Source organism: Plasmodium berghei (genome assembly GCF_900002375.2).
Source record: "Plasmodium berghei ANKA genome assembly, chromosome: 10".
In the NCBI taxonomy this organism is placed as follows: domain Eukaryota; phylum Apicomplexa; class Aconoidasida; order Haemosporida; family Plasmodiidae; genus Plasmodium; species Plasmodium berghei.
This window is the reverse complement of record NC_036168.2, coordinates 146,404-171,172: the sequence shown is the minus strand read 5'-3', so window position 1 is coordinate 171,172 and position 24,769 is coordinate 146,404. Positions and strand designations below refer to the sequence as shown.

At 23.4% G+C, this 24,769-nt stretch overlaps 5 protein-coding genes across 5 annotated transcripts; 4 read left to right on the top strand and 1 right to left on the bottom strand.

The window, feature by feature from the left end:
- Positions 1–886: 886 nt before the first annotated feature.
- PBANKA_1002700 (ATP-dependent RNA helicase DDX51, putative) lies at positions 887–3,110 on the top strand (the record flags this gene model as incomplete). The annotated part of the gene is made up of 3 exons (XM_034565096.1): positions 887–2,018; positions 2,255–2,558; positions 2,855–3,110. 3 exons carry the CDS (start codon positions 887–889, stop codon positions 3,108–3,110), a joined length of 1,692 nt encoding a protein of 563 aa, XP_034421827.1.
- Positions 3,111–4,331: 1,221 nt separating this feature from the next.
- On the top strand, positions 4,332–5,528 carry PBANKA_1002600 (6-cysteine protein P41, putative; the record flags this gene model as incomplete). Its single annotated transcript, XM_034565095.1, has 1 exon — positions 4,332–5,528. The coding sequence occupies one exon, from the start codon at positions 4,332–4,334 to the stop codon at positions 5,526–5,528; it is 1,197 nt and encodes a 398-aa protein (XP_034421826.1).
- Positions 5,529–6,815: 1,287 nt separating this feature from the next.
- Positions 6,816–8,784, top strand: PBANKA_1002500 (conserved Plasmodium protein, unknown function; the record flags this gene model as incomplete). The annotated part of the gene is made up of 2 exons (XM_034565094.1): positions 6,816–8,413; positions 8,676–8,784. The coding sequence occupies 2 exons, from the start codon at positions 6,816–6,818 to the stop codon at positions 8,782–8,784; spliced, it is 1,707 nt and encodes a 568-aa protein (XP_034421825.1).
- An 851-nt stretch (positions 8,785–9,635) lies between these two features.
- PBANKA_1002400 (dipeptidyl aminopeptidase 3, putative) lies at positions 9,636–12,304 on the top strand (the record flags this gene model as incomplete). Its single annotated transcript, XM_034565093.1, has 2 exons — positions 9,636–9,870; positions 10,068–12,304. The coding sequence occupies 2 exons, from the start codon at positions 9,636–9,638 to the stop codon at positions 12,302–12,304; spliced, it is 2,472 nt and encodes an 823-aa protein (XP_034421824.1).
- Positions 12,305–12,545: 241 nt separating this feature from the next.
- On the bottom strand, positions 12,546–24,470 carry PBANKA_1002300 (conserved Plasmodium protein, unknown function; the record flags this gene model as incomplete). The annotated part of the gene is made up of 1 exon (XM_034565092.1): positions 12,546–24,470. One exon carries the CDS (start codon positions 24,468–24,470, stop codon positions 12,546–12,548), a length of 11,925 nt encoding a protein of 3,974 aa, XP_034421823.1.
- Between the last annotated feature and the right edge of the window lie 299 nt (positions 24,471–24,769).

Sequence of the window (24,769 nt, the reverse complement as noted above, 5' to 3'; positions counted from 1 at the left end):
TATATTCATATATTTGTATATATGTGCTTTTCTCAAAAATATTTGTTTAATAGTTTTCAATTTTTTTTTTTTAATTATTTAACAATTTTTAGATAATAAATGTTAAAAAAATTGAATTATTAAATTTCATAATATAAAACCTTCATGTATATGTTTGAAAAATCGAAAAAACTTTAAAATATGAAAAATGCTATAAAAAGAAAAGATAATAAATGTAGTTACAAATATTTACCGTTTTGTATTATCAAGCTTTTACATGTAACTTGATAAGAAGAAATGGTTCGTAAATTCAGAGAGTATGCTCATTAGCCGCCATAGCTAGCAATATATGCTACAACAGAAACACAAAAAAGCGAATACGCATATATACAAATGTGCTGACATAAAAATAATGAGAACTTTATTCAATTAGTTAAAAAATACAAATAAATTAATAAAATGAATAATAATATAGATTACTCGCTTGAAATGTTGTCATATGCATATATGATAAAAACAAATAATATGACAATGATAATGGTAACAGTGGCTGCTGCATTTTTTTTATGAATGCACATAATATTCTTCATTTCGTCTTAAAGTTTGCTTTAAAAAAAATGTTACAATGTAATTTTGCAAAAAAATAAATTAAGAAAACAAAAAAAAATAATAAAACACCAATAAATATAATAGATTAAAAAATAGCAACGAAAAATAATAAATAAATGATATAATCGTGGCAATATCGAAATTATTTATCGCCATATAAAATATTTTTTTATTCATTATTATATATTTATATTTTTTCTCCTTTTTATGTGAAAATTGATTGAAAAATTTTATGATTATTTGTATGTTTGGGTGAATTATATTTGAGTTCTTTTAAAAATACAATTCCTATAAAATAATGACAAGTAGCATATATGTAGATAATGTAAAAAGGTTAATTGAAAGCAGCTATGAGAAACTTGTGAATTCGAATCTTTTAAATGAATCGAAAAATGAGATAGATAATGACATAAATACAAAAGTTAGTCAAAATATTAATAACGAGAAAAATAGCAAGGATGTGATAAAAAGTGACAAGAAAGGTGATGAAAATAATGAGAAAGATAGTGAACACTGTGATGAATTAGAAGACGAAGAAAAGGTCGAAGAAGTAAGGAGTACGTTAAGTTCGAACTGTAGAATAATAAAAATAAAGAACGATGAAATAGAGATATCAAAATGGAACACTTTGAAAAGCAATCCAATAAATGAATATATAATAAACGCATTGATTAATAATTTTAATTTTAAAACATTTTTACCTTGCCAAAGTTGTATATTAGAATATTCATTATTATATAAAAATGGATCGAACTCGTTTTTAACTGGTGATATATATATTGAAGTCCCCACTGGATTAGGGAAAACATTATGCTATACTATAACAATATTAGATTATTTTTTATGTAAAAAGGATAATTCATTTTTTGGTTTAATATTAACAGCAACTGAAGAATTGGTACAGCAAATTTTAAAAGTGATAAGTAAATTTAACATACAAAATTTAAAATGCCAAGATATAAATATAAATAAGTTTTATTCTAACATATATTTTGATGAGCTTGTTCATAACACTTTTGAGAATTGTAATATTATTGTTACAACTACAAATAAATTTGAATTATTATTTTATAGCAATGAACATTTATTTAAAGATTTAAAATTTTTAATTATTGATGAAGTAGATAAAATAATGTCTTTAGATAAAACCAATATAAATAGTTTAGTTAACTCATTAACAAAAATTGTAGAAAAAAATCAGAATGCATCAAATAATTTATATAGACCGAAATATTTTCTCCAGAAATATTTAGTATCTGCTACTTTATGTAAGGTTGCAGATAATTTAATGCCTTTAAATTTGTATAGGCCGATTTTTTTTTATTATATATTAAGTCAAGCTAGAAACGACGAATTTTACTATTTTACTAAAAACAAAAATAAAAAGATATATCATTTGATCGCACTCATTCAAGAGCTACCTTGTGATGGTAAAGAGCGCATTTCGTCAAACAAAAAATAATATAAATAACAAAACATAACTTGTGATACAAACAATATATATGCACGACTTTAAATTAGTCATTTTGATGATGCATAGTTGTGTTAATATTAGCACTAGTTATAACATTCGTATTTTCCCTATTATTATATACATATTTTGCACTTATTATTTCATATAATGCTACATATATATTTATGCGTTTTCACTTTCTTTTCTTTGCAGATTGCCTAAGTATGTTGATATTTTGTAACGAAGAAAAAACATCACACCTTATTTTTCGATATTTAACTGTATATTTCAGCTATACAAATACAACAAATTATAAAATTAATGAATATAATCGTAATTTATCGTCGAAAAGGAAGAAAACTATATTAAAAAATTTTTTAAGTAATAAAATAAATATACTAATATGTACGAATTCTATTGCACGAGGTTTAGATTCGGTGAATTTAAATTATGTTGTAAATTTTGACATTCCAATGCATTATAATGTATTGACGCATAGAATTGGAAGACTTTCCAGGTATAGCTATTTATACATTTATCTCATTCACTATTATGCTCTATATATATTTTTTTAGAGTGACTTCATATTATCACATGCATACCAATGTGTGTATGGGTGTGACGAAATTGAATGAAAGAACACCCTGTTTATGAAATAATTTCTCCAATACATTGATTTTGCTAATTTTAAGTGGGCACACATATATGCATATATATATTAACATCTGATAATTAAAATTTTTTATATATTATATTATTTCATGTGAGAATGGATTATACTATATATTTTTTTTATATTAATTGATTTTGCAGATACAACAGTCGGAAAGGAACTGTGTACCATTTTATTAAAAGATCCGAAAAAAAAATTATGATAAAATCAGGAAAACGAAGAAATGTAAAAAACATAAAGAAATTAAATTTTAAAAAAATGAAGTTAAAGGAAATTAAAAGTAATATCATGGAAATCAAACCATTAATAAATAATGTAATAAGTAAAGAACGATTAAATATAGTAAACCAATACAAAGTTTATCATTATGATGATTTAATAAAGTTGAATTTTTAAATTAAAAATTTTAAGTATACAAGTGCATGCATTTTAAAAAATTCGATTATTTATTATTGTTACCATTTAACTAAGGACTAGCATTCTACCAAAATTTGTGAAAATATATTTATGTTTTATAAATGCAAGGTCTTATATATCATTAACTGTAATAGGTAGACAATGTATAGACAATTTCAATTTATTAGCATAAGGACAAAAATTATAAAATTATTTTTATATAAATCGCATATTTGTTTTTGGAAATTATTCTTGAAATTTACATAATTTTAAATATTATTTCTAAATAATTGCGTAATTTTTTTTTGTTTCTTAAAATGTTTTGTAATATAAGTGACACTTTACCAATGTGCTATATTTGTGAGTAGTGTGCCGCGTTTATTATGTTACATGTATTTGATTTATTAGTTGTGTGTCAAAAAAAAACTATAATATAAAATTAAGCATAAAAAAGTGGAAATTTATTAACTTTTGATATATAACAAAAAATTTACTAATAAAACGGTGCTAATATTTGTTTGTTTTAATATATATGGATCTATTGAGTTTCAGTAAAGTTTCATTAATTGAAAATTTGGAGAAAAATAGTGTAATATACACACTATTTATAAGTGCAAATTTGTATACACATATATACAAATATTATTATAAATATGTGCATTGAGAGATTAAAATAAAAAAATAACGTGCGCAATAAAAAAAATTAGGAGAAAATAAATAAATAATTGTAAAATATATTTTTTTTCAATGCCTTAAATTTTTTTTTGTGGTAATCATTTTAAAAAACAAAATAAAAATTGAAAATTTTAAATGAAAGGGTTTATAATTATTCAAATAATAAATTTATTTAACATTTTTATTAGTTTCCAATTTAATAAAAATGTTACTATTGTTACATTTTTTGTTATATATACAGTCCATAAATAAACTAAAAACGTAATTGTTACTATATAGACAACATCGTTTCTTGCTATTTTTGAATATTTATTTAATTTTTTTATAATTAATTTATTTGAATTATCTACATTTATATATGATTTCCCAAAAAATGTTGTAATACACTAATTATTACCATAATAAAAATAATTAATTATTTACTTAATTAAATAATATAAAAAAACATTTATTAAAAGCGAAATTAAAAAAGACATTTTTTTTATTATTTTGAATTTGGTGACTTTGTTTTATTCGAAAATTTTGTTATGTAATCATTTTTTCAAAATGAAAGGCTTACTAATATACACATTTATTTTTCTTTTAAAACAATTGAGTGTTCGTTCAGAAGAATATGTTTGCGATTTTAGAGCAAAAAATTATTTATATGACAATAAGGATATATTATATTGTACGATTAATGCAAAACCATTTGATAAAATTACATACATATGCCCCAATAAAATAGGAGCACACTGTTTTCATAATGTAAACACATCAAATAATATCGAAACCAGTTTGGAATCTTCCCAAATTCACATAAATTACTTATTATATGGATCGACAATATATAAAGACACTCTTATTTTACCTCCAAAAGTTACACAAAATGTTACATTCTATTGCTTTTGTAGTTTAGAAACTGATATTTCAGACAAAAAATTGAAGCCACAAAAATTTGAGGGAGTTGGTAATCATAATGGAAATATAACATTAGGGAAAGCAGTAAAGCTCGATACTCCTATATCAAGAGCTTTATTTAAACTAAATAAATATAAAGATTTAATGGAGCAAGGAGTCGAAGAAAACGACGATGATACTATAATTGAAGTGGAGCCTGAGCCTGAGCCTGAACCTGAACCTGAATCTAAGACTAATAAAGTAAAGCCTAAGATTATTAAAGTCATATATAAAACTATTAAAGGAACAGATGGAACTAATAAAGCTAAAACTGAGCCTGCTAAAGCCAATCCTGAACCTGCTAAAGCTAATCCTGAACCTGCTAAAGATGAACCTGTTAAAAAAAAAAAATATGGTGTAATGAAAGTTACAGTTCAAAAAACTTATAATACAATAAAAGGATGTGACTTTGGTAATGACTCTACTAAATATTTTACTAACCCATTGGAAAGTAGCAAAAATTCAAATACTAAATTGTGCCAAATAAATGCAAAACCTGGAGAAACTATTGGCTTTAAATGTATACAAGAGACACATGGCTATGTAGAACCTTCTGGATGCTTCGATAGTGTGTATGTCAACAATTACAAAACAAGTTTAAAAACTATTATTCCAGGATATACATCGTATTCAAGTAAATCTGGTTCTATAACTGCTTTTTACTTAAAATTGCCTCATTTAATAACTAAACCATACACATTTAGTTGTAAATGTAGATCATATAATCACAATAATGATTCTTACATTTTTCAAGTAAATGTAGAATCAGGAGAAAGTGATTTAATTAAAAACTCTTTTAATTGATATTGATGATTTTTTTTTTGTGAATAAGCTTTATAGCCTTTTATCGTTATGCATCATACAGAATTTCAAATAGTAATACAAGCAATTTTTTTTCTAAATTTTTATATGAATACCAAACAAAGTAATTGTAGTAATACTATTTTTTTTATTTATCGCTCATATTTTTTATTTTCCTAAAATGGGACCCAATAAGAATACGGTTTATGAATTTCTTCTAATTCATGTTTATATGTTCCCTGATTATGATTAATTCCGGAACGTTTCGAGACCCATCATTTAAATCATAATATATATATGTTTTACTTTTTATATTAATTTATATATAATAACTCTGCGTCCTTGCAAATATGAGAGGTTCATTATATGCTGATGTATGCATGAAATAGTTTATTTTCTCATTTTTTTTAGTTTTTTTATTTACAAAATATAGTTTCTTTTTATAGGTTATTAAGCTAGTGATTATTTGTTATTTTTTATGATATCATGCATTTACAATATGAACTTACAAGGGGATCAGTTGGATTCAAAATGTTTCGAAAATTATAATTTATTTGCCAACACAAATGTGCATGCATATATATTATTTTTTTTTTTTTTAATTTTCTTATTTATTACCACGTTTGCTGTTTTTCTATAATTGATAGTGTGTCTATTTTTATATTTTTTTTTGTGCATGCGTTTAAGTATATTGAGAATAATTTTTTGGAAATATATAGAAGGTCAAAATGAATGAGTTAAATGCATGGTTTCTTTAATTTCTCCCTTTTATATATTTTTATTAATGCGCATTTTATTAGATTATTGCACAAAAATTGTTCGCGTTGCAAATGTCTTTAAATTTGACTTATTTGTGCCTAAATAAATCATATAGATAATATTTTTCCTGAGTATTGTTTTTATGATTTTATATTTTTGGTGATCTTTTTGTTTTATTTAATTTATTTTTTTCATTTACAATATATATGGAAAAGTCTTAAAATAAATATATAATTTTTTTCTTAATTTTTCTTTATTATGATTAAATAATTTTTTAGTTATTTTACACACTATTTTTTAAAAATATCAGCCTTCAAGCCTAATATTTTTGAATATTTTACTTTTTATATATTTTCTCAACGCAAATTATATATATATTAAAAAATTATAATTTGAGATAGAAAAAAATACATCTTAAGATATTTATATGCCTAATTTATGAACGCTGGATGAAATGATCTAATAAAAGGCAAAATAAAACAAATATTTTTAAATATAAATCAATTATATAATTGCATATCAGAGTCCAATATGAATAAACTATATGCTTGTATTTTATTTTTAGTATGGAGAAATTTCAGTATAAGCGAAGAATTAACCAACGTGGAAAACTATGTACAGGATAAAAGTATAATTTTACATGAATCCCAAGAAAATGATAATGCATCGAATGGAAATTTCAAAATTGGAAAAGTGGAAAAGGATAGTAAAAGTAATATTGTAAATCAATATAAAATTGATGTACCTTTTACAATAAATCCAGAAACAGAAGGGAAATTAGTTTCTAAGGATCTAATAAATAATGAAAATCCGAATTTACCAATCGATAAGAATAACGAAAAGGTGGAAGTGACTATACCAGTTGAAGAATCGAAAAATATTTCACAAAAAGACGACACAAAAACTGAAAAAATAGAAACATATGATGATAATATAAGCAATGGATTTAAAGACAAAATGCATGAATCCAATAGAATCGCATTAAATATTATGAATACGACAAAAGTATCTAATAAATATGAAGACAAATTTGATAAAATAATAAATTTTTATTTTGATGATTTATTAGAAAAAGAAAAAACCGAAAATGAAAGAGAAACAAATAATAGTATTATACTAAAAGAGGGTGGCAAGGAAACATTATTAAATTTTAATGACCTGAAAGGTGAAATTACGAAAAAAAAAAATGAACCAAATGGTGAAACAATTACGAAATATATTAATACATTATTAAAAGATGGAGAAATGGTACTCAAACTGAATACTAACAAAATTTTTAATAGAATATTTAAATTAATTGTACGCGAAAAACTTATGTACACATTGTGTTATAATGAAAACAAATCAAAAAATGGAAGCACAACGGAAAACGAGGAAAAAATTTCTGAGAATATCTCGACAGATGGTTCTAATAATCGGAAAATGCCGAATAAACACTGTGGAGAAAAGTGCTTTTTATCTAGATTCAGAGAGGAAATAATATATAAAGAAGAAGATATATACAATTATTATGTTTCTTTAGAGAAATTATTCAAAAAAAGCGAAATATATATGAAGACTGATATGATATCAAAATATTTTAAATTTTACCCCGACGAAAAAATAACATATAATTTTGAAAATGTAATAAATAATAATATTTTCATAGAATCAGTTAGATCTATATTATTTGATTCGCATAAAAACAATGGAAAAAGCATTTACACAAGTTTTGCTGTTGTAATAGATTCATTATTTTCACTCATAAAAGAGGAAATCATAATAGAAGACATGCGTGCATATATAGAACGATTTTTTAAAGATATCGATTTATTAAATCAAAAGGTTTTAAGTTTTTTAAAAACTGAATTATTTAATGAAGCTACATTATATAAAGTTCCTAATTTGACTAAAAAAAACTTTGAACATATTTTAGCAAAAATTTATTCGCGATCGGTTTTAGAAAACATTCTAAATAGAAAAATATCACGTCGTATAGGAAATAAAGAAAATCGTTTAAAATTTAGCTTTATTGATAATAGTGAAACTATAGATTCTGTTGATTTAGACAAAATAGTAATGGAACCAACTCTCCCTATAAACACATCTGAACAAGATGTTTTATGTAAATTTATTCCGATAAAAAAGAGGTAATTTCCGATAAAATCCATTTGAGTATATATATTTATTATCTTTACGAATTATGTATAAATTGTGATGCATGCCAAACTAATACTACATCGTGATCATTATTAAATTATTAGTTATAAATTCTTATATTTTCATAATTGCACTATTTATTTAAACAATTTGATTTAACATAGCTTTACCTGTGAATTTTTACCAAAATTGCTATTATACCCCCCTTATATATTTTTTTATACATATATAATTATTTATTTGTTACTCCAGATTAATATATGACAAACTAAACAACACAATGCAAGTAGCAGAGAATGCTGTTCTGGATTATCTATTTAAGATGTTATTGCAAAAAATACACAAGTTTGCTATGGAATAAATTTTACGATAATTCATTTTAGGCGGAGTGTATAAGTTTGAATACAAATAATTTTGTATATTTTACACATTTATTTATTACAGATATCTCCATGTAATTGTATATTTATATATCTTTGTTATTTTTACAATTTTTTAAGAAAAAATTTTGTTTATGTTTTGTTTTCTATTTAAATGTTGCTCTAAATATCTATGCACACATGTGCATAATTTTCTTTAAAAATGTAATTTAATTTTATTTATTCTGAAAAGACGGCGTGATGCCGGGAATATGTTTACTCTCATATTTTTTTTTTAGTTATTTTCAATTCATTCCCTTTTGTAGTTGCAATTTGTTTAATCTCCTTTTATACACCATGCATGTATAATAAATGAGGATGTGCGTGTGTTGTTGTAAAATAATTATATAACTTTATTTTCTTTTGGAATTTTGTTGTTTTGTTTGTTTTTATACTAGGTAGTGTAGTAGAAATAATATGCGTTCTAGTGCATATTAAAATATTAAATAAAAATAAATTAATATGAATAGCATAATAATAGAGAAAACAACCACCAAAAACAATTAAGGATTTTTAATATACAAAAATTATTTCTTTAGAATCACGTTGTAGCATTGATATTTAATTCCTATAAAAATTAATGAAAAATGAAATATAAAAATCATTTTTCATGTATAGCATGCCTACTAATGATGACTGATTTTTTTTGAATTAATTTTTTTTAATTATTGAAGGGCCGGGATATGTGTCTGCATTTCTTCCCATGTCACATATAGTTATCCGTTTTCACTATTTATTCCTGTATAAATAAATATACATTAATTTTTTTACAATACCCCCAAATTAGCTTGACATGATTCTAATACCTCTATTTTTTTATATTTTTTTAAATTACATAAAATGTGACATCCCTGTTCATTGCTTGAGTAGGCATGTGGAAGGGTTGTGGGAAATTAAATTGGGATTATTAAAAAATAAGCAGTTTGAAAAGGAAAACAATGAATATTCAAAAATAGACAATCGGGTAGACAAAAATTATTATGATTACGAATGTGGGTATAAGAGACCAGACGATTCGAAGTATCATGGTATAGTATATGCTTCGTTTGCTTTATTTCTTCTAATTATATGTTTTCGTGTTTATTCCACAATAATATGTTCCAATTTGATTCGAACTGATTATTTTCCCATATACATAAGTCCGCATATATATTTGTTTATCCATTCATTTATGCAAAATCCTTTAGATATGTGTTTATGTGTTCAATTTATCATTTGTTTTTAGATGCGCTTGACCCAGAAAATGTAAAAAAACGATTTGAAATTAAAGATAAAAAAATTATTGCATTTAACAAAGACAGAACTATTAACATTATTGAAAATGGGAAAAGTGTTCCTGAATATAGTGGGTATTGGAGAATTGTATATGACGAAGGCTTACATATTGAGATATACAATTCTAAAAATAAAAATAAAGAGATATATTTTTCCTTTTTTAAATTTGTAAAAAATGGTGAAGTTTCTTACAGTTATTGCAGCAATCTGGTTATGGGAGTCGTTAGTATGTATCATTTGAATGAGAATACAGATATTACTAAAAGTAATGCGAATATAGTAAATAATAGTAGAATTAACAATTGTAACGATAAGATTACACGTAATAGCATGGTTGATGATATAAATATAGATTCATCAAAGTGTATGAATAAATTCGAGGAAAATGGAAAAGAAAATAATTCATCAATAAATAATAGAATAACAAAAAAAGAATTGGGGGAAAAAAACATAATTTTTAGGTATGCATATGCTTTATATGGGGTGTTAAAAAATTCCTATTTAAATATATTAAATAATACGGTTGAATTGAAGGAGAATGAAAGCGTAGCTTTAAATGATGTTGAGAAATTATATGGAAATAATAACGATGTTGAAACTTTAATTGATCATTATAATGATAATTTTATAGACTTTAAAACAATGTCAATGAAAAGATATTGTTGGAGCGGGAAAAAATTAGACAAGAATTCAGACAAAGCAACAAACAAAATTTCAAATATGTTATCACCTCTAGATGTTAATGCAGATACTCAGAATCATAATTATTATATTAATTTAATCGGGGATGAAAAAAATAAAGGCGTCCTAACAAATAATAAAGGAAAAAAGAGGAAAATTAATAATATACAAGGAGTGATAAATAATCCACCTACTAAAAAAATAAAAGAAAATAGTTTATTTAATATGTATAGTAATCGAGATATAGCATTAAAAAATTTTGATTGGTCCGATGAAAATGATGTAAAAGAAAGATTCAATGGTAATAGCATAAGAATTTTTGATGAAGCTATTGATCAAAAAGAGTGTGGTTCATGCTATGCTAATTCCGCTTCGCGTATAATTAATAGTAGAATAAGAATAAAATATAATTATATAAAAAAAATCGATTCGTTGTCTTTTAGTAATGAGCAACTTCTTATATGTGACTTTTTTAATCAGGGTTGTAATGGTGGGTATATATATCTTTCTTTAAAATATGCTTATGAAAATTATTTATATACAAATAAATGTTTTGAAAGATATGAAAATTTATATATAAATAAAGATGATAAAAATAACTCGTTGTGTGATCGTTTTGATACCTTTAAAATATTTTTAAAAAAAAAGGAAAAAAATATATATATTAATAATTATCATGAAAAAATGGAACAAAAAAATGAACATATTAAAATATATAACAATTTTGGAAACACTCATGATAATTCAGATAATAGAAACGATAGTAATATCCATAAAAAATTAGTAAAAGGTGAGAATATTAATTATATATATCGATTAGTTGATTCTGGTAAGCAAGGAAAAGGTAATGTATCAGATGATTATCTAAATGAAGATTATATATTAGTAGATAAAACTATGTACGAAAGAGGAAAATTCAAATTAGATGAACTAGACAGTTGTGATACAAAAATTAAGGTAACAAAATATGAATACCTTGATATAGAAAATGAAGAAAATTTAAAAAAATATATTTATTATAATGGGCCTGTAGCTGCAGCAATTGAGCCATCAAAAAGTTTTATTAAATATAAAAAAGGTATACTAACAGGAAATTTTATAAAAATGCAAGACGGTGATAAATCAAATGCATATATATGGAATAAAGTCGATCATGCTGTTGTTATAGTTGGGTGGGGTGAAGACACTATAGAAAATTTAATAAAAAAAAAAATGAAAATAAATAACTCAAAAAAAATAACTCATTCTTATGATGAATATAAATCAAAAAACAACGATAATTTAGATGAAAACATATATGATAAGCATATTAATAGTTATGTAAAAAATACTAAGGAAAAAAATAAAGTTATAAAATATTGGAAAGTTTTAAATAGTTGGGGAACGAAATGGGGATACAATGGTTACTTTTACATACTAAGAGATGAAAATTATTTTAATATACGATCGTATCTTTTGATATGTGATGTTAATTTATTTGTTAAGAATAAAAATGTTAAATTATAATTGTATTATTTTTTTTAAGGTGTAACAAAAATATTCCACTTGCAGGTATAGCTATATGATTTATTTAACTTTTTTTCATATTTTCCACTAATTAATTGTTATGTTGTTTGTAAACACAATTTATGATATTTAAAATCTCTTTTAAAATTACAATTCCTTTTTACCATTTTTTTATGCATATCAATTTCGTAAACTTTAATACTCATTAAAAAAAATTGGCATTATGTTATTTTCATAATTCCTACCCGTTATTATGTATCCCTTTTTTCTGAATTTTTTTTAGTGAATTTTTAATCTCGTAATGAAGCTTTAAAAAAAGTGCCAGAAAAATTGGGTTTTTGTTTGATTCCAATAAATTTCTATAGACACAGTTATATTTATCAAAATGTCGATTTAAAAATAATTGAAATTCAATGGTTTCATCGTTGTATATATTTTCCTTTTTTTGTTTTGATTCATTAAATGCGTTTTCATTGGATTTTGATTGTTCGGTTTGTAAGGTTTGCTTTTCTTTGAGGTCATCGTCTTGTTGTGTTATCCCCGCTTTCGGATTTGGGGTATCACAATTGGAGATAATGTTGGGAATGCTCGAACTGTCTTCACTTTCTTTACTCAGGTTGTTATAAAATGAATAATATAATACATGGTTATTAAATATATGTGTTAAGTTGTATATGTGCAAATCGTTATTTATGTTAAATATGTGTGTGTATTTTTTAAAAATTTCGTAACAATTAATTTGTTCATTATTAATTTCTATGCTTGTATTTATATTTGAATGTATATATGATCTATATATGCATATGTATAATAATTCACAAATATTTATTCTTAATGTACATTTATATTTATATTCATTTTTTTTGCTTATAGTAAAATAATTTGCTCCCTTATTATAATAATAACAAGGTGAATTCATATTAGATTTGTCATCATTTGAAAAGGTAACATCAAAAAAAATAATATTCGATATTAAAGTATCCCATAATTCTTTTAACTTATTTTTATTAATATTATAATATAAGGGTATATGCATTAATGCTAAAGAAGACAAAATTTTAATTTTATATACATTTGTAAATCTCAATATATTAATTAAACTATCTAATATTTTATTATGTAAATTTGTGAAGTTGTGTGCAAAAAAAAATGAAAAATTATTATAGATTAATTTAAATGCATAAAGAACGTTCCATGTTATTTTATTTTTTATATGATCTTTTACAACGGATAATAAATATAATATTATTTTTGAGTCGATATTATTAGGGTTATTTAGAATATCATTTTTATTTATAGTAGAATTGAATATATCTTTTATTTCTATTACAATTGAATTGGGTGATATATTTTTTATTTTTTTATAAGAATAGCATTCAATCCATTCTTTGCTTGGAATATCTAATTGAGGATTTATTCTTATGATATCTTCGGTGTTTCGAGTTTTGTTTTTACTGTTTCTTTTTGACTGTTCGTTATTATTCAGTAAATAATTTAGATTTTTAATGTAATCACCCTTTTTACTATTTATTTCAATTGTCCTTTCCTTATTTATATTTTTATTCGAAGAAATGAACCAATGATTGAAGTCATATTCGTATTTTACATATATGTTTAAGAATAAGTGATACAATTTATCCTTTGAATTTCTCACTGATTCTTTTTTATCCATATTGTCTATTTTTTCGACATCTTGGCCATTACTTTCATCTTTATCGTGTGTATTTTTTTTAATATCTTCGTTTTCCCATCCATGATTAAATTCATTTTGTGTATCTATATATTTCTTCATACAATTTTTGCATGATTGGCTATCCAATTTTTCATTGTGAATATTTTCTGGTATTCTAATTTCTCTATTATTCTTTGCTACATTTTTATTGATTTTTTTTTTCTTTTTTCCTCCAATTTGACTTATCTCTTCTTCTTGACTATCAAAATTGGAGTAATCAAAAAAGTTGTTCTTTTCGATTAAATTATTTAGGTATACAAAATATTTGTTAAGAAAAGTTGGAGACACTAAATTAATCGAGTTAAATAAAAAGAAGTTCATGTTTTTACATATAAAACCCAAATACCTAATAATACAACAAATGGCTCGATCTTTTTCTACCTTCCTATTTCCTCTTATAATTAACAATAATATGTAAACATATTCAATATAAGAAATTAAATAAATGCTGGTTGAAAAATCATCATGTATGCTTTCTCGAGGATTTTGAATATTTTTTAATTTGGTACCTGTACATATACTCCGGGAATTTGTTTTTTGTTCTATGCAACTATTGTTCTCAATTTTCTCATCTTTTGAATTAGACAAATTATATATTCTTTCATTGCCACTTTCATTACTAGATAATTTTTCGGTTCCTATAAATGTAGAAATCGATGACCCAGGAATCTCCGAATATTCATTTTCTTCATATGTTTTTGTAGCAGATTTTTGCGACTGAATAAACTCAAGTTTGGAAGCTTGGGTATGATGATCATTTACATTATCTGAATTATACATTTTTTTGAGTATTTTTTTAGTCTTTAATTTTTTTTCCTTTTTTTTGTTATTAAAATTATATAATTTTAAATCATTTATATTTGTAGATACGTTAATATTGTTTATAAAACTTATAAATTCGTTAATATCTTTATTTTCTTCACTATTGTGATTACTATAATAAGAGAAGCTTTTTATATTATTTTGGGTGAAATAAAAAGGAATGTACGAACTCGCGATCTCACATATACAGTTATATATATAGTATTTTAAATCTACAAAAGACTCATTGTAAAATTTTATTATGTGAATAATAATATAAATATATATATAATATAATTCAAATAATTTTTTTTCGTTTTTCTGTTTTCTTAACATGTAAACACTATTATTAAGTATGCTATTGTCTTCTTTAACGTTAATTTGATGGTTTTCTAGTTTAATATTGTTATAGTAGTTTTCGTTTTCTATATTGTCATTATTTTTTCTATCATCAGTATATTGATGTGATATGTTATCTAAATTCTCTGTGTGTTCTTTTTTACACATTAAAATATCGTTACTATTTTGTATATTAATTTTATTGATGTATTTTTTTGTATTAGTTTCCATTTTTTTTAATTTATCGTTTTTGAAATAATCATTGTTATTATCACTTTCTTTTTGTGATATAGTTTGATGATTATCAAATTTAATAAATTTATTTGTGTTCATGTTTTTAAATGAATCTTTATCATTTGTTTCTTTTTTTGTCTCATTATATGCATTAAAATATGTAAAATGCTGTTCTTTATTGTTCATATTTTCTATTTCTGGTTTTCTATTATGAATGATACTATTATAGATAGTAGTACCATTATTATCATTCCTACAACTATCTACCTCGATCTGTCTATTTTTACAAAAAAAATTGTCAAAAGAATAATTCCGACTACTCTTATTCATATTTTTTAAGCATTGTTCAGATTTATCAGAAAAAGTATTATTAAGTGTAGAAGTATGATTAGATGAATTATTTTTTTGAAAAAACTCATTAGAACCTGGTGAAACAAAAAATGGAGAAGCAAGACCACTTTCATGAATATCTTGTTCAATTTCGTAGTACTTTTCTTGTTTATTTTGTGAAGAATTTAAGAAAGAACGGTTTTTAAAATCGCTTATTTGATATGTTTTCAACATGTTCATATAATTATTATTTCCACTTGCTTCATTTTGAAGGGATTCATTAGTTTGTATATTAGAACCAGAAGGCGAAATGGAATTTTCATTGAGTAAAATATCAATATTGAAGTTATTTTTTGTTATGTGGAAATTATTTTGAGTGGAAAGAATATTATTATAATATACATTTGCCGAATTTATATGTAAGAGATTAATTTTTTTTTCATACATTTGTATAAATTTTTTATTAAAGGTAAATATATATTTAATAATATATTTACTGAGTGTAGTAATTATATTGCATTTGATATTATTCACACAAGAAGAAATTAAATTAGTTAATTTTTGTATATCTTCAATTTTTAAAACTTTAAAACCTTCATAACTTAGTTGAGATATACATATAATTGTATTAAAGAATACATGCTTTATTTTATTTCTTTTATTAATTGTATCATTGTCTATTTTATTTATGCTGTGTATATGCATTAATATATATTTTCTAAACAAATATATCATATCTCTTTCTACTAGTTTCATAAATTTGTTTTTTTGGTAATTTTTGTAATTTTCTTGGCATTTCGAATTGCTAATATGATTGCTATTATTTTCTCTTTGTTTATTCATTTTTTCATCCTGTTCACGTTTGTCACAATGAATACTATTTTTTTTATCACTACTATTTTTATATATTTGTTGATTTCCATTTTTCACATTTGTAAAATTGTATAAATCACTTTTTGAGCATTCAAACAAATTTATTGTATCGGAATAATTTTTTCTTTCCTCATCCGGTTGTGCAGCATCATTCAAATTATCATTTTTTTTTTTTTTTTTTTTCGCCTTTTTTCTTTCGTGTGAACTTCCACCGATATTAGTTTGTTCTGAAGCATCCTCATTGGTAAATATAGGACTGTTTTTAGTATTGTCTTTTGCTTTTGATTTTAAAACTGATAGTTCGGATTCATCATTATTATTATTATTATCAATAGTCTTATCTTCGTAGTAGGCATTTATAAAAGTAAAAATATCAATCACTATTTTAATAGAAATTATTTTTATATTTATATTTTCTGATTGCAAAAAATATTCCAACAAGGTTTTTACATCGTTCCAACAATGCATGTAACAAAATAAATAATATTTCAGCGTCTTTTGAAAAACTACAAACATATTTTTAAATATTTGCATATCATAAGGTATCAAATTATATTTATCAAATATATTTACGTTTTTATTTTTATTAAATTCTCTTTGTGTATATGATGTAATGTATTTGTTGAAACGTTCAGTATATGAATTGTTGATAGAAGTTTTTTTATCGTTAAGGTAATTATTTTTGTTACTGAAATTTTCCATATCATTGTAACTCTCGATATTATTATAGATTGTTTTGTTATCACAGTTAGTATTGTAGTCTTTATTTAGTACGTCGTTTTTTCGACCCGTTTCATATTTGACATTTGTGCTAAACTGGTTATTTATCGCACCACAATTTTTATTGTTATAATCATTCTCATTTGGGCGATTCCATTTTACAACATTATTAAAAGTGTCATTAATATTGTAAGTTGAAGGCTTACCTATATTGGTTATTAAATTATTCTTTACCTCATCACATGTCTGATAAAATATTTTGTATAAAAATATAAGCATGAAATATATCAATTGCACAAAGGAGATGTTGTACAAATAATTTTGAGTAGAATTTTCACAAAATATATTTCGATTGTTTAAGTTTTTATTTATATTTTTTCTGTAAATATTGGTGCATAAAAAATTATATATATCATCATTATATTCAGATAATAAAACTGAAAAAATGTTTATAATAACAGTTATTGTACATATATATTTTGAATTCTTTGAATATTCATTGCAATATAATACTCGTATTAATAGTTCATAAGTTTTTTTGCATAAAAGATTTCTATTTATTTTGTTAATATTTTTATACAAATAAGATATTTCGTTTTCATTTTTGTTCATTTGTGTATTTTGTTCCATTTCTTCATTTTGGAAAACTTGAAAAAATTCATTGCTTTTATTGTTTCTCCTTTTTTCTGTTTTTTTATCAGAATATATCGAAATTATGTCTTCTTCTATATGTTCCCTTTTCATTTCACATTTACTTTCATCGCTTTTATGGTCTTTGAGATTGAAAATCATTTCGTCATCATTAAAATCCTTAGCACTTTGCACCCTATCATAGAAACTTCTGAAACGTTGGATATTCCCATTATGTGTTTCGGTATTCTCCTTATTTTCAATAATATCCAAATTATTGCCTTTATAAGCATCAAGTTTACCGATTTTGTGCTTATCTATATCAAGATGTTTTGTTTTTATTTTTTCAACAATTGTATTTTTCATCGATTCTTTATCTTTGAATTTGTTATTAACTTTTTCCCTTTTATATTTAAAGTATGTTTCGTTTTTAATATCCTCTTGTAAAAATTGTTTTGTATATATTTCTATATCTTTATGTTTTATCTTATTTATTGTTGTTTTTCCATAAGAATTATCATTATATTCACTATTATACGAGAAACATTTTAAATTGTTTTTCAGTTCTTTTTCATGATAAGAATATGATTTCTCAACATCTTTGATTATGTAAATGTTATCTTCTTCATATCTCTCCATTTGCTTGAAACATTCTGAGTTATTATTTAGCGTTTTAAACATATGTTCTTCACCTATATAATCATTTTCTACGACTTGAGTTGAGATGTCAGAAGTATTTTGAATGAATGGTTGTGTTTTGCGAATATTTTGAGAATTGTGCTCATCTATGATATAAAGAAAATTGTTCGAAAGAGAGTGATTTTTTTTTTTTTTTTTTTTTATTTCTCCCTTATCTATAGACTGGTCATTATTTAAAAATGTCAAATCATTATCGCTGTTATTATGCAATATATGTTGTTTTTTATTTTTTAAATTATTTTTATTTTGAACTACTTTTTTCCCACAAAATGGTAGCATATCTCCATTATTAAAATATATAAGATATTTTAATAAATAAAAAAAAGATGTTTTAAAAATTTTCATTAATAAGTTTTTATATTTTTTTAACAACATAGATTGTGAAACTCGCAAAAAAAATCGATAAATATTTAATCTGTCTATTGGTGTATAGAAATAATCTTCATTATTTAATAAGTACGTTTTATTTATTAATTTAATTAAGTGAGATAATATTTTTATAATATTATCTTCTATCATTAATTTTTTATAATTTATATTTCCAGTTTTATAATCTGTGCCTCCATGTGTTTGTATAGAATAATTCAAATTTTTATTCCCTTTGTTTACATTTGTATATGTCGATCCTTTTTTATGTATTTTATTTTTTTCGTTTTGTTTTTCTAAGGATTCTTGATTATTTGAGTTAATTTCTTCAATGATTTTGCCACTGGTATAAGTATCTTTTTCATTTCCGTTGTCTACATTTTTATCTATGATACATCCACTGGTATCACTATTGTTATCATTTACAATATTTTTTAGACTTGATAAAATTTCTGGGCATATAATATTCCTCATTTGAGTATCAGCATAATTATATTTAATTTGCGTTTCGTTTTCTGCGCATGTATATTTTCTTAAAGGCATATCATCATTCGCCATAACCATTAAGGTATATCCTTGTTCATGGGCATATGTGTCATTTAATGGTTGTTGATAATATTTTCCCCTATTAGTAGGGTCTATACTTTTTTCAATTTTGTTATGATCGTTACTATTATTAAAACTACTATGACTATTATTGTCTTTGGATTGATCCATAGCCATATTAGAGACACTGATTGCGCTTTCTTCATACTTTAAAGCCGATTGACGATTGTTAAAATCATTAGTGTCTGAGTTATAAATATTTGTTTTTAATAAAAACCAATATTTGAGTTGCTTACAATCGAATAGATATTTTAAACATAAAATTGAATTAGTTCTTAGTTTTTGATTATGATTATTTATAATTATATTTAAAAATATTGGAATACGCTCATTCGTATTTTCGTCATAATAATAAAGAATTTTATCCCAGTTGTTTATATAAATATGAGAAAACATCTTTATAAGAGTTTGCATAGAGCATAGTAAATTATTTCGCATATAAATTGACAATTCATCGTCATTATTTTTTTTTATATGGTTTTTTGCATCCAGAATATAATTCTTTGAGTGAATAATATGTTCTTTATTTTGTTTGTCTAATATTTCATGGAATATTTCATTACTAGTATTGTTGATATATTCAAATGTATTTTCCCTTCGACTTTTTTCAGAACACTGTGATTTATAATCGAGCAAATCGAAATTTTCATTATAAAATTTATTTATGTTTTCATGTTTTTGTTTCCTTTTAACTGTTTGATAATATTTATTGGAAATATTTATAAAATCCTCTATTTTCTCATAACTTTTCTCCATCGAATTTCTTTGTGAATATTTATTCGAATAATAGCTTTCATAGTTGTTAGAATTACTGGAATCGCTTCTACTATTACAATAACTGCTCCCACTTGAGCTGGTTAATATTTTTGTCAGAAAATTTACCTCGTTTTTTTCGTTCATTTTTGGAGAATTACCATAGTATGTTGTGTTCAGGAAGAAAAATGGCTTGAGTGCTTCATACAAAGGAAACGCAATTAATTCTTCTTTTTTTTTATTTCTTGATATTACCCTTATTTTCCCATATTCTATAATAATTTCGTTGAAGGTATTTATAAAAGATATCAAAATCTCAAGTGATTCTTTATCCATTGGATGATTTTCATTATTATTAAAATATATTTTAAAATGTTCGTATAATTTTTGAAATATATATCTGTATAAATTTAATAAAAAAAACCATGTCTTATCAATAATAGGAATTGGATTCATTAAGATTAATTTAACAATACAATATGCACATACTTTAATTATGTGAAAAATATATACCCCGAAATTTAGTAAAAAAAATAAGTTTTTTACAACAATGCAAATATTATATAATATAGATGAATTACATTTATATATATAATTAGAATTCAGAAATGCTAGAAACGCTTCAAAATATTTATTTAAGTTAAAAAAAAATTGTTCATAATTATTTTCTCTTAATTTTATTAAATATAAATTAAGTTCATTTCGTTTCTTTTTTTTTAGCAAATCACTATTCACGTATAGATCGTTAAAAATTTTGTTACTGTATTGAAGAATGTTCTGTATTACATAACACATTGTGATGCTTCTACTTTCTTTTATAACATTCTTGATGTTGTATTTTCCTTCAATAATGTAATTATTCACATTATCATTTTTTTCCGTGTCTGTATTTGTTCGAATTATTGGGTCATGGTTACTAATAAATATTTCATTCTTAATTTTGTTATTTGCGTTAAAATCGTATTCGATTGTTTCATTATCATTTTGAACCAAAAAGTCGTTAATATATATTTTGTTTGGATTACTACTATTCTCATATTTTGATTTTTTTTTCTCCTGATCTATATGCTTTATTTCATTAAAATAAAAACTAGGATGCCTAAAATTATAATCGTTATTTTGTATCTCTGCTGTATTATTTTTTATTTGTAAAAGACCTTGAGGATTTACTGATTTATTTTTAAAAGTTTTTAAATTATAATCTTTTTGATATGATTTATATTTTCCATTTTCCGTTATATTTTTAGCATTTGCTTTATCGCTTATATTGACTGATGAAAAAAAATTGCTCTTGTTATATTTTCCATTAGCATTGTACTTTTCATTATTGATGTTCGTGTTAATGTCTTTATATTTTTTAAAGCAATTTATGTTTTCGTTGTTATACAATTTGTTTTCTTCCCTTTTGCTGTTAATATAACAATATTCACCAGTTAAATATTCAGTATTTTTTTCATCTTCCAATTTTATAATACCATCAAAAGAACTTATTTTAGTAGATCCTAATAAATTTTCGTCATCATTTATAATATGTGTTGTCATAAAATTTTTGTTAATATATTGATTTGATAGATTAAGATTTGCAGTATCATTTATATCTAATAACTGATTATGTTTAAACTCATTATAATTTATATTATAATATTTTCTTTTATAATCTTTTACATGTTCATAATTTATTGAGTTTTCTTGCCGGGATAATTTAAAATTTGCGCTAGTAGTGTTAATACTATTATTCGAGATTAAATCTTTTCCTTGATTGTTTACCTCTTTTAAGTGATTTGAGTGTTTATTGAAACTTTGTTCCCAATTTTTTCTACTATTTTGATCATGGAAAATAGGATAATCATTAGAATGAATTTCATCAAATTTTAATTTCATATTTCTGTTCCAGTTTGCATATGAATCATTTTTCCCAGAACCCATATTTTCCAGTTCATCAAAATATGAAAGCTTCTTATTATAAAGTTCATTTACTTGTCTATTATTGTGGTATATTATATCTTTCCCGAGTTTATTAGTGTCACTATTTATTATTTGGTTTTCTGAATCTATAAAAAAAATTTTAGTTAGTTTTATATCATTTTTCATAATTTGTCTATTGTTATTTTCTGTGCTATTTTCTTGGTATTTTCCTGAATTTATTACTATTTCTTTATTTTTAATATTTAGGTCATTATTTTTTTTCTTTGGTTTTTCATTTTTTAAATCATATAATTTATTCATATTATTTGGCACGCTCATTGTATCAGCATTGCATATATCGGTATTATCTAGATATGTTTTCTTTATCCAGTATTTTTCTTTATTTATATTATTCATACTAGACATGTTATTGGCCATTTTACTATTATTATTCCATTTCATGCTGGAATCTATTGGATTGATAATATTCCCCACACTGGATGGATTTATATCGTTGATATATGTTTCCTTTTTTATATTTTTTGCATTTTCTTTTGCTTCTTCTTTATTTCTATAATTTATTATTATTTTGTTTATATTATTTGCGTTTTCGTTTCCCCGATTCATATTGTTTGCACAATTTTTTACATGTAAATTGCTTATATCAATTTTGGAGTGAAATTTTAGATCGGTATTGCTATTTAGTGCGTTATTTATATTATTTGCATTATTGTTTTCCAAATTTTCGTCACATAAACTTGTAGAAGCGTTACCATTGATTATTCTGCTACCAAAATTGGATGTTTCGTTTATGAATTGTCCATCCTGCGATTTGGGTGGTATGTTTTCTCGAACAAGTTTATGAATGTTGGGTGTGTTTATATTATTTACATCGTTCTGTGTATATTCTAAATTTTTATTTATATAATTGTAGCTATTGTATAATTTATTATTTTTGTATGTAATTGGCTTGGTATAAATTGCATGGTTATTTTTTGTAAAATTATTGTTTTTCAATTTTTGTAGGTTAACTAAACTCGCATTATTTCTATTTTCATCAGTAGTTATTACCTCGATCTCATTCTTAGTTTGTTTTATGTAATTGCTTATTACATATTGATCATTGTAATTTTCTTTCCCTAGAGGTATTTTTTGATTTAAACTAATATCACCTGAATAGCATTGATATGGAAAATCTTTTATATTTTGTTCAAACATACAATTATTTTCATTAGATTTATTTGGAAATAAACTTTTATTATTATCTGTGTTATAGTAATTGTCTATCTCAGGGTTGAAATAATTTCCATTATTTCTAAGTTTCTGAACATATCCCTCTTCAATTTTATTATATAAATTTTGTGGTTTATAATTTATTTCGTGTAGTTTTTCCTTTATATTTTGTATTTTTTTTTCAGTTTTAACATTTTCTTTTGCACTCTTAGTGAAGCTTGAAATGAGGAATTTATTGTAGTTATCATTGTCTATGTCATCATTTTCACTGCTGATATTATCCTTATTAGAAATAAAATTACTTTCTTCATTTTTCATGTAATAAATGACATTTTTTTGTTCATTTTTTACAAATGGATTATATCTGGTGTTGAAATTTTCTAATTTCACATCAGGATTCCTATTCAAAATGCTTTGTATATATTTAGTGGAATTTTTGAACGAATTATAATCCTCATCATTTCGATTTTCGAATGTATAATTTTTTTGACTACTATTATTATTACTACTATAAGTTTCATAGGAATCATTAGAGAAATAAAAAGAGCCAGGGTTTTCTTTATTTTCTTTTTTATTCTCGCATGTATCTAAAAATACCAATTTATTGTTAGGATCCAGGTTATTTAAAATTGAATTTCCTAATTTATAAAATTGTTTTTTTTTCTTTCTTTTGTCTTTTTCATTTTGTAAGTAGAAATATTTTTGCTCGAGATTTTCTATAATCTTTAAATTTCCATCCAATTCATTATTTATTTTTAATGTACGATGTATATCATTTTCATGCTCTGATTGCTTTTCTTGAAATTTATTTTTATTATCATTTAATATAGCGCCATTTTTGTTGTTTTTATTTCTTTCCTTTAAATTGTTCAGTGCAATATTTAATTCATCTTGTGAAGTATTTTGGTTTAGTTCGCAAATCTTACTGTGAATATTTTTATTCATTTTTTAAATCAGTTTTACAGTCACAAGGGCAATATTTCATAAAGATGCCAATTATATACGTAAGAACAACAACAGATGTAATGTCTATCGCTTTTAGGAAATGTATGTATAATTTGTATTTATATATATATAGTATTATTTTACGGGGAAGGGATAGGAAATTATGCATAAATATATTTGTGAATAATGTAATGGCACAAAAATAAACTAATAAGTATATACATATATATATACTCCCCAATTTTAAGAAAATTCCAATCCAGAAGTGATGCTAAAAATGTGCAACAATGCTTGTAAAT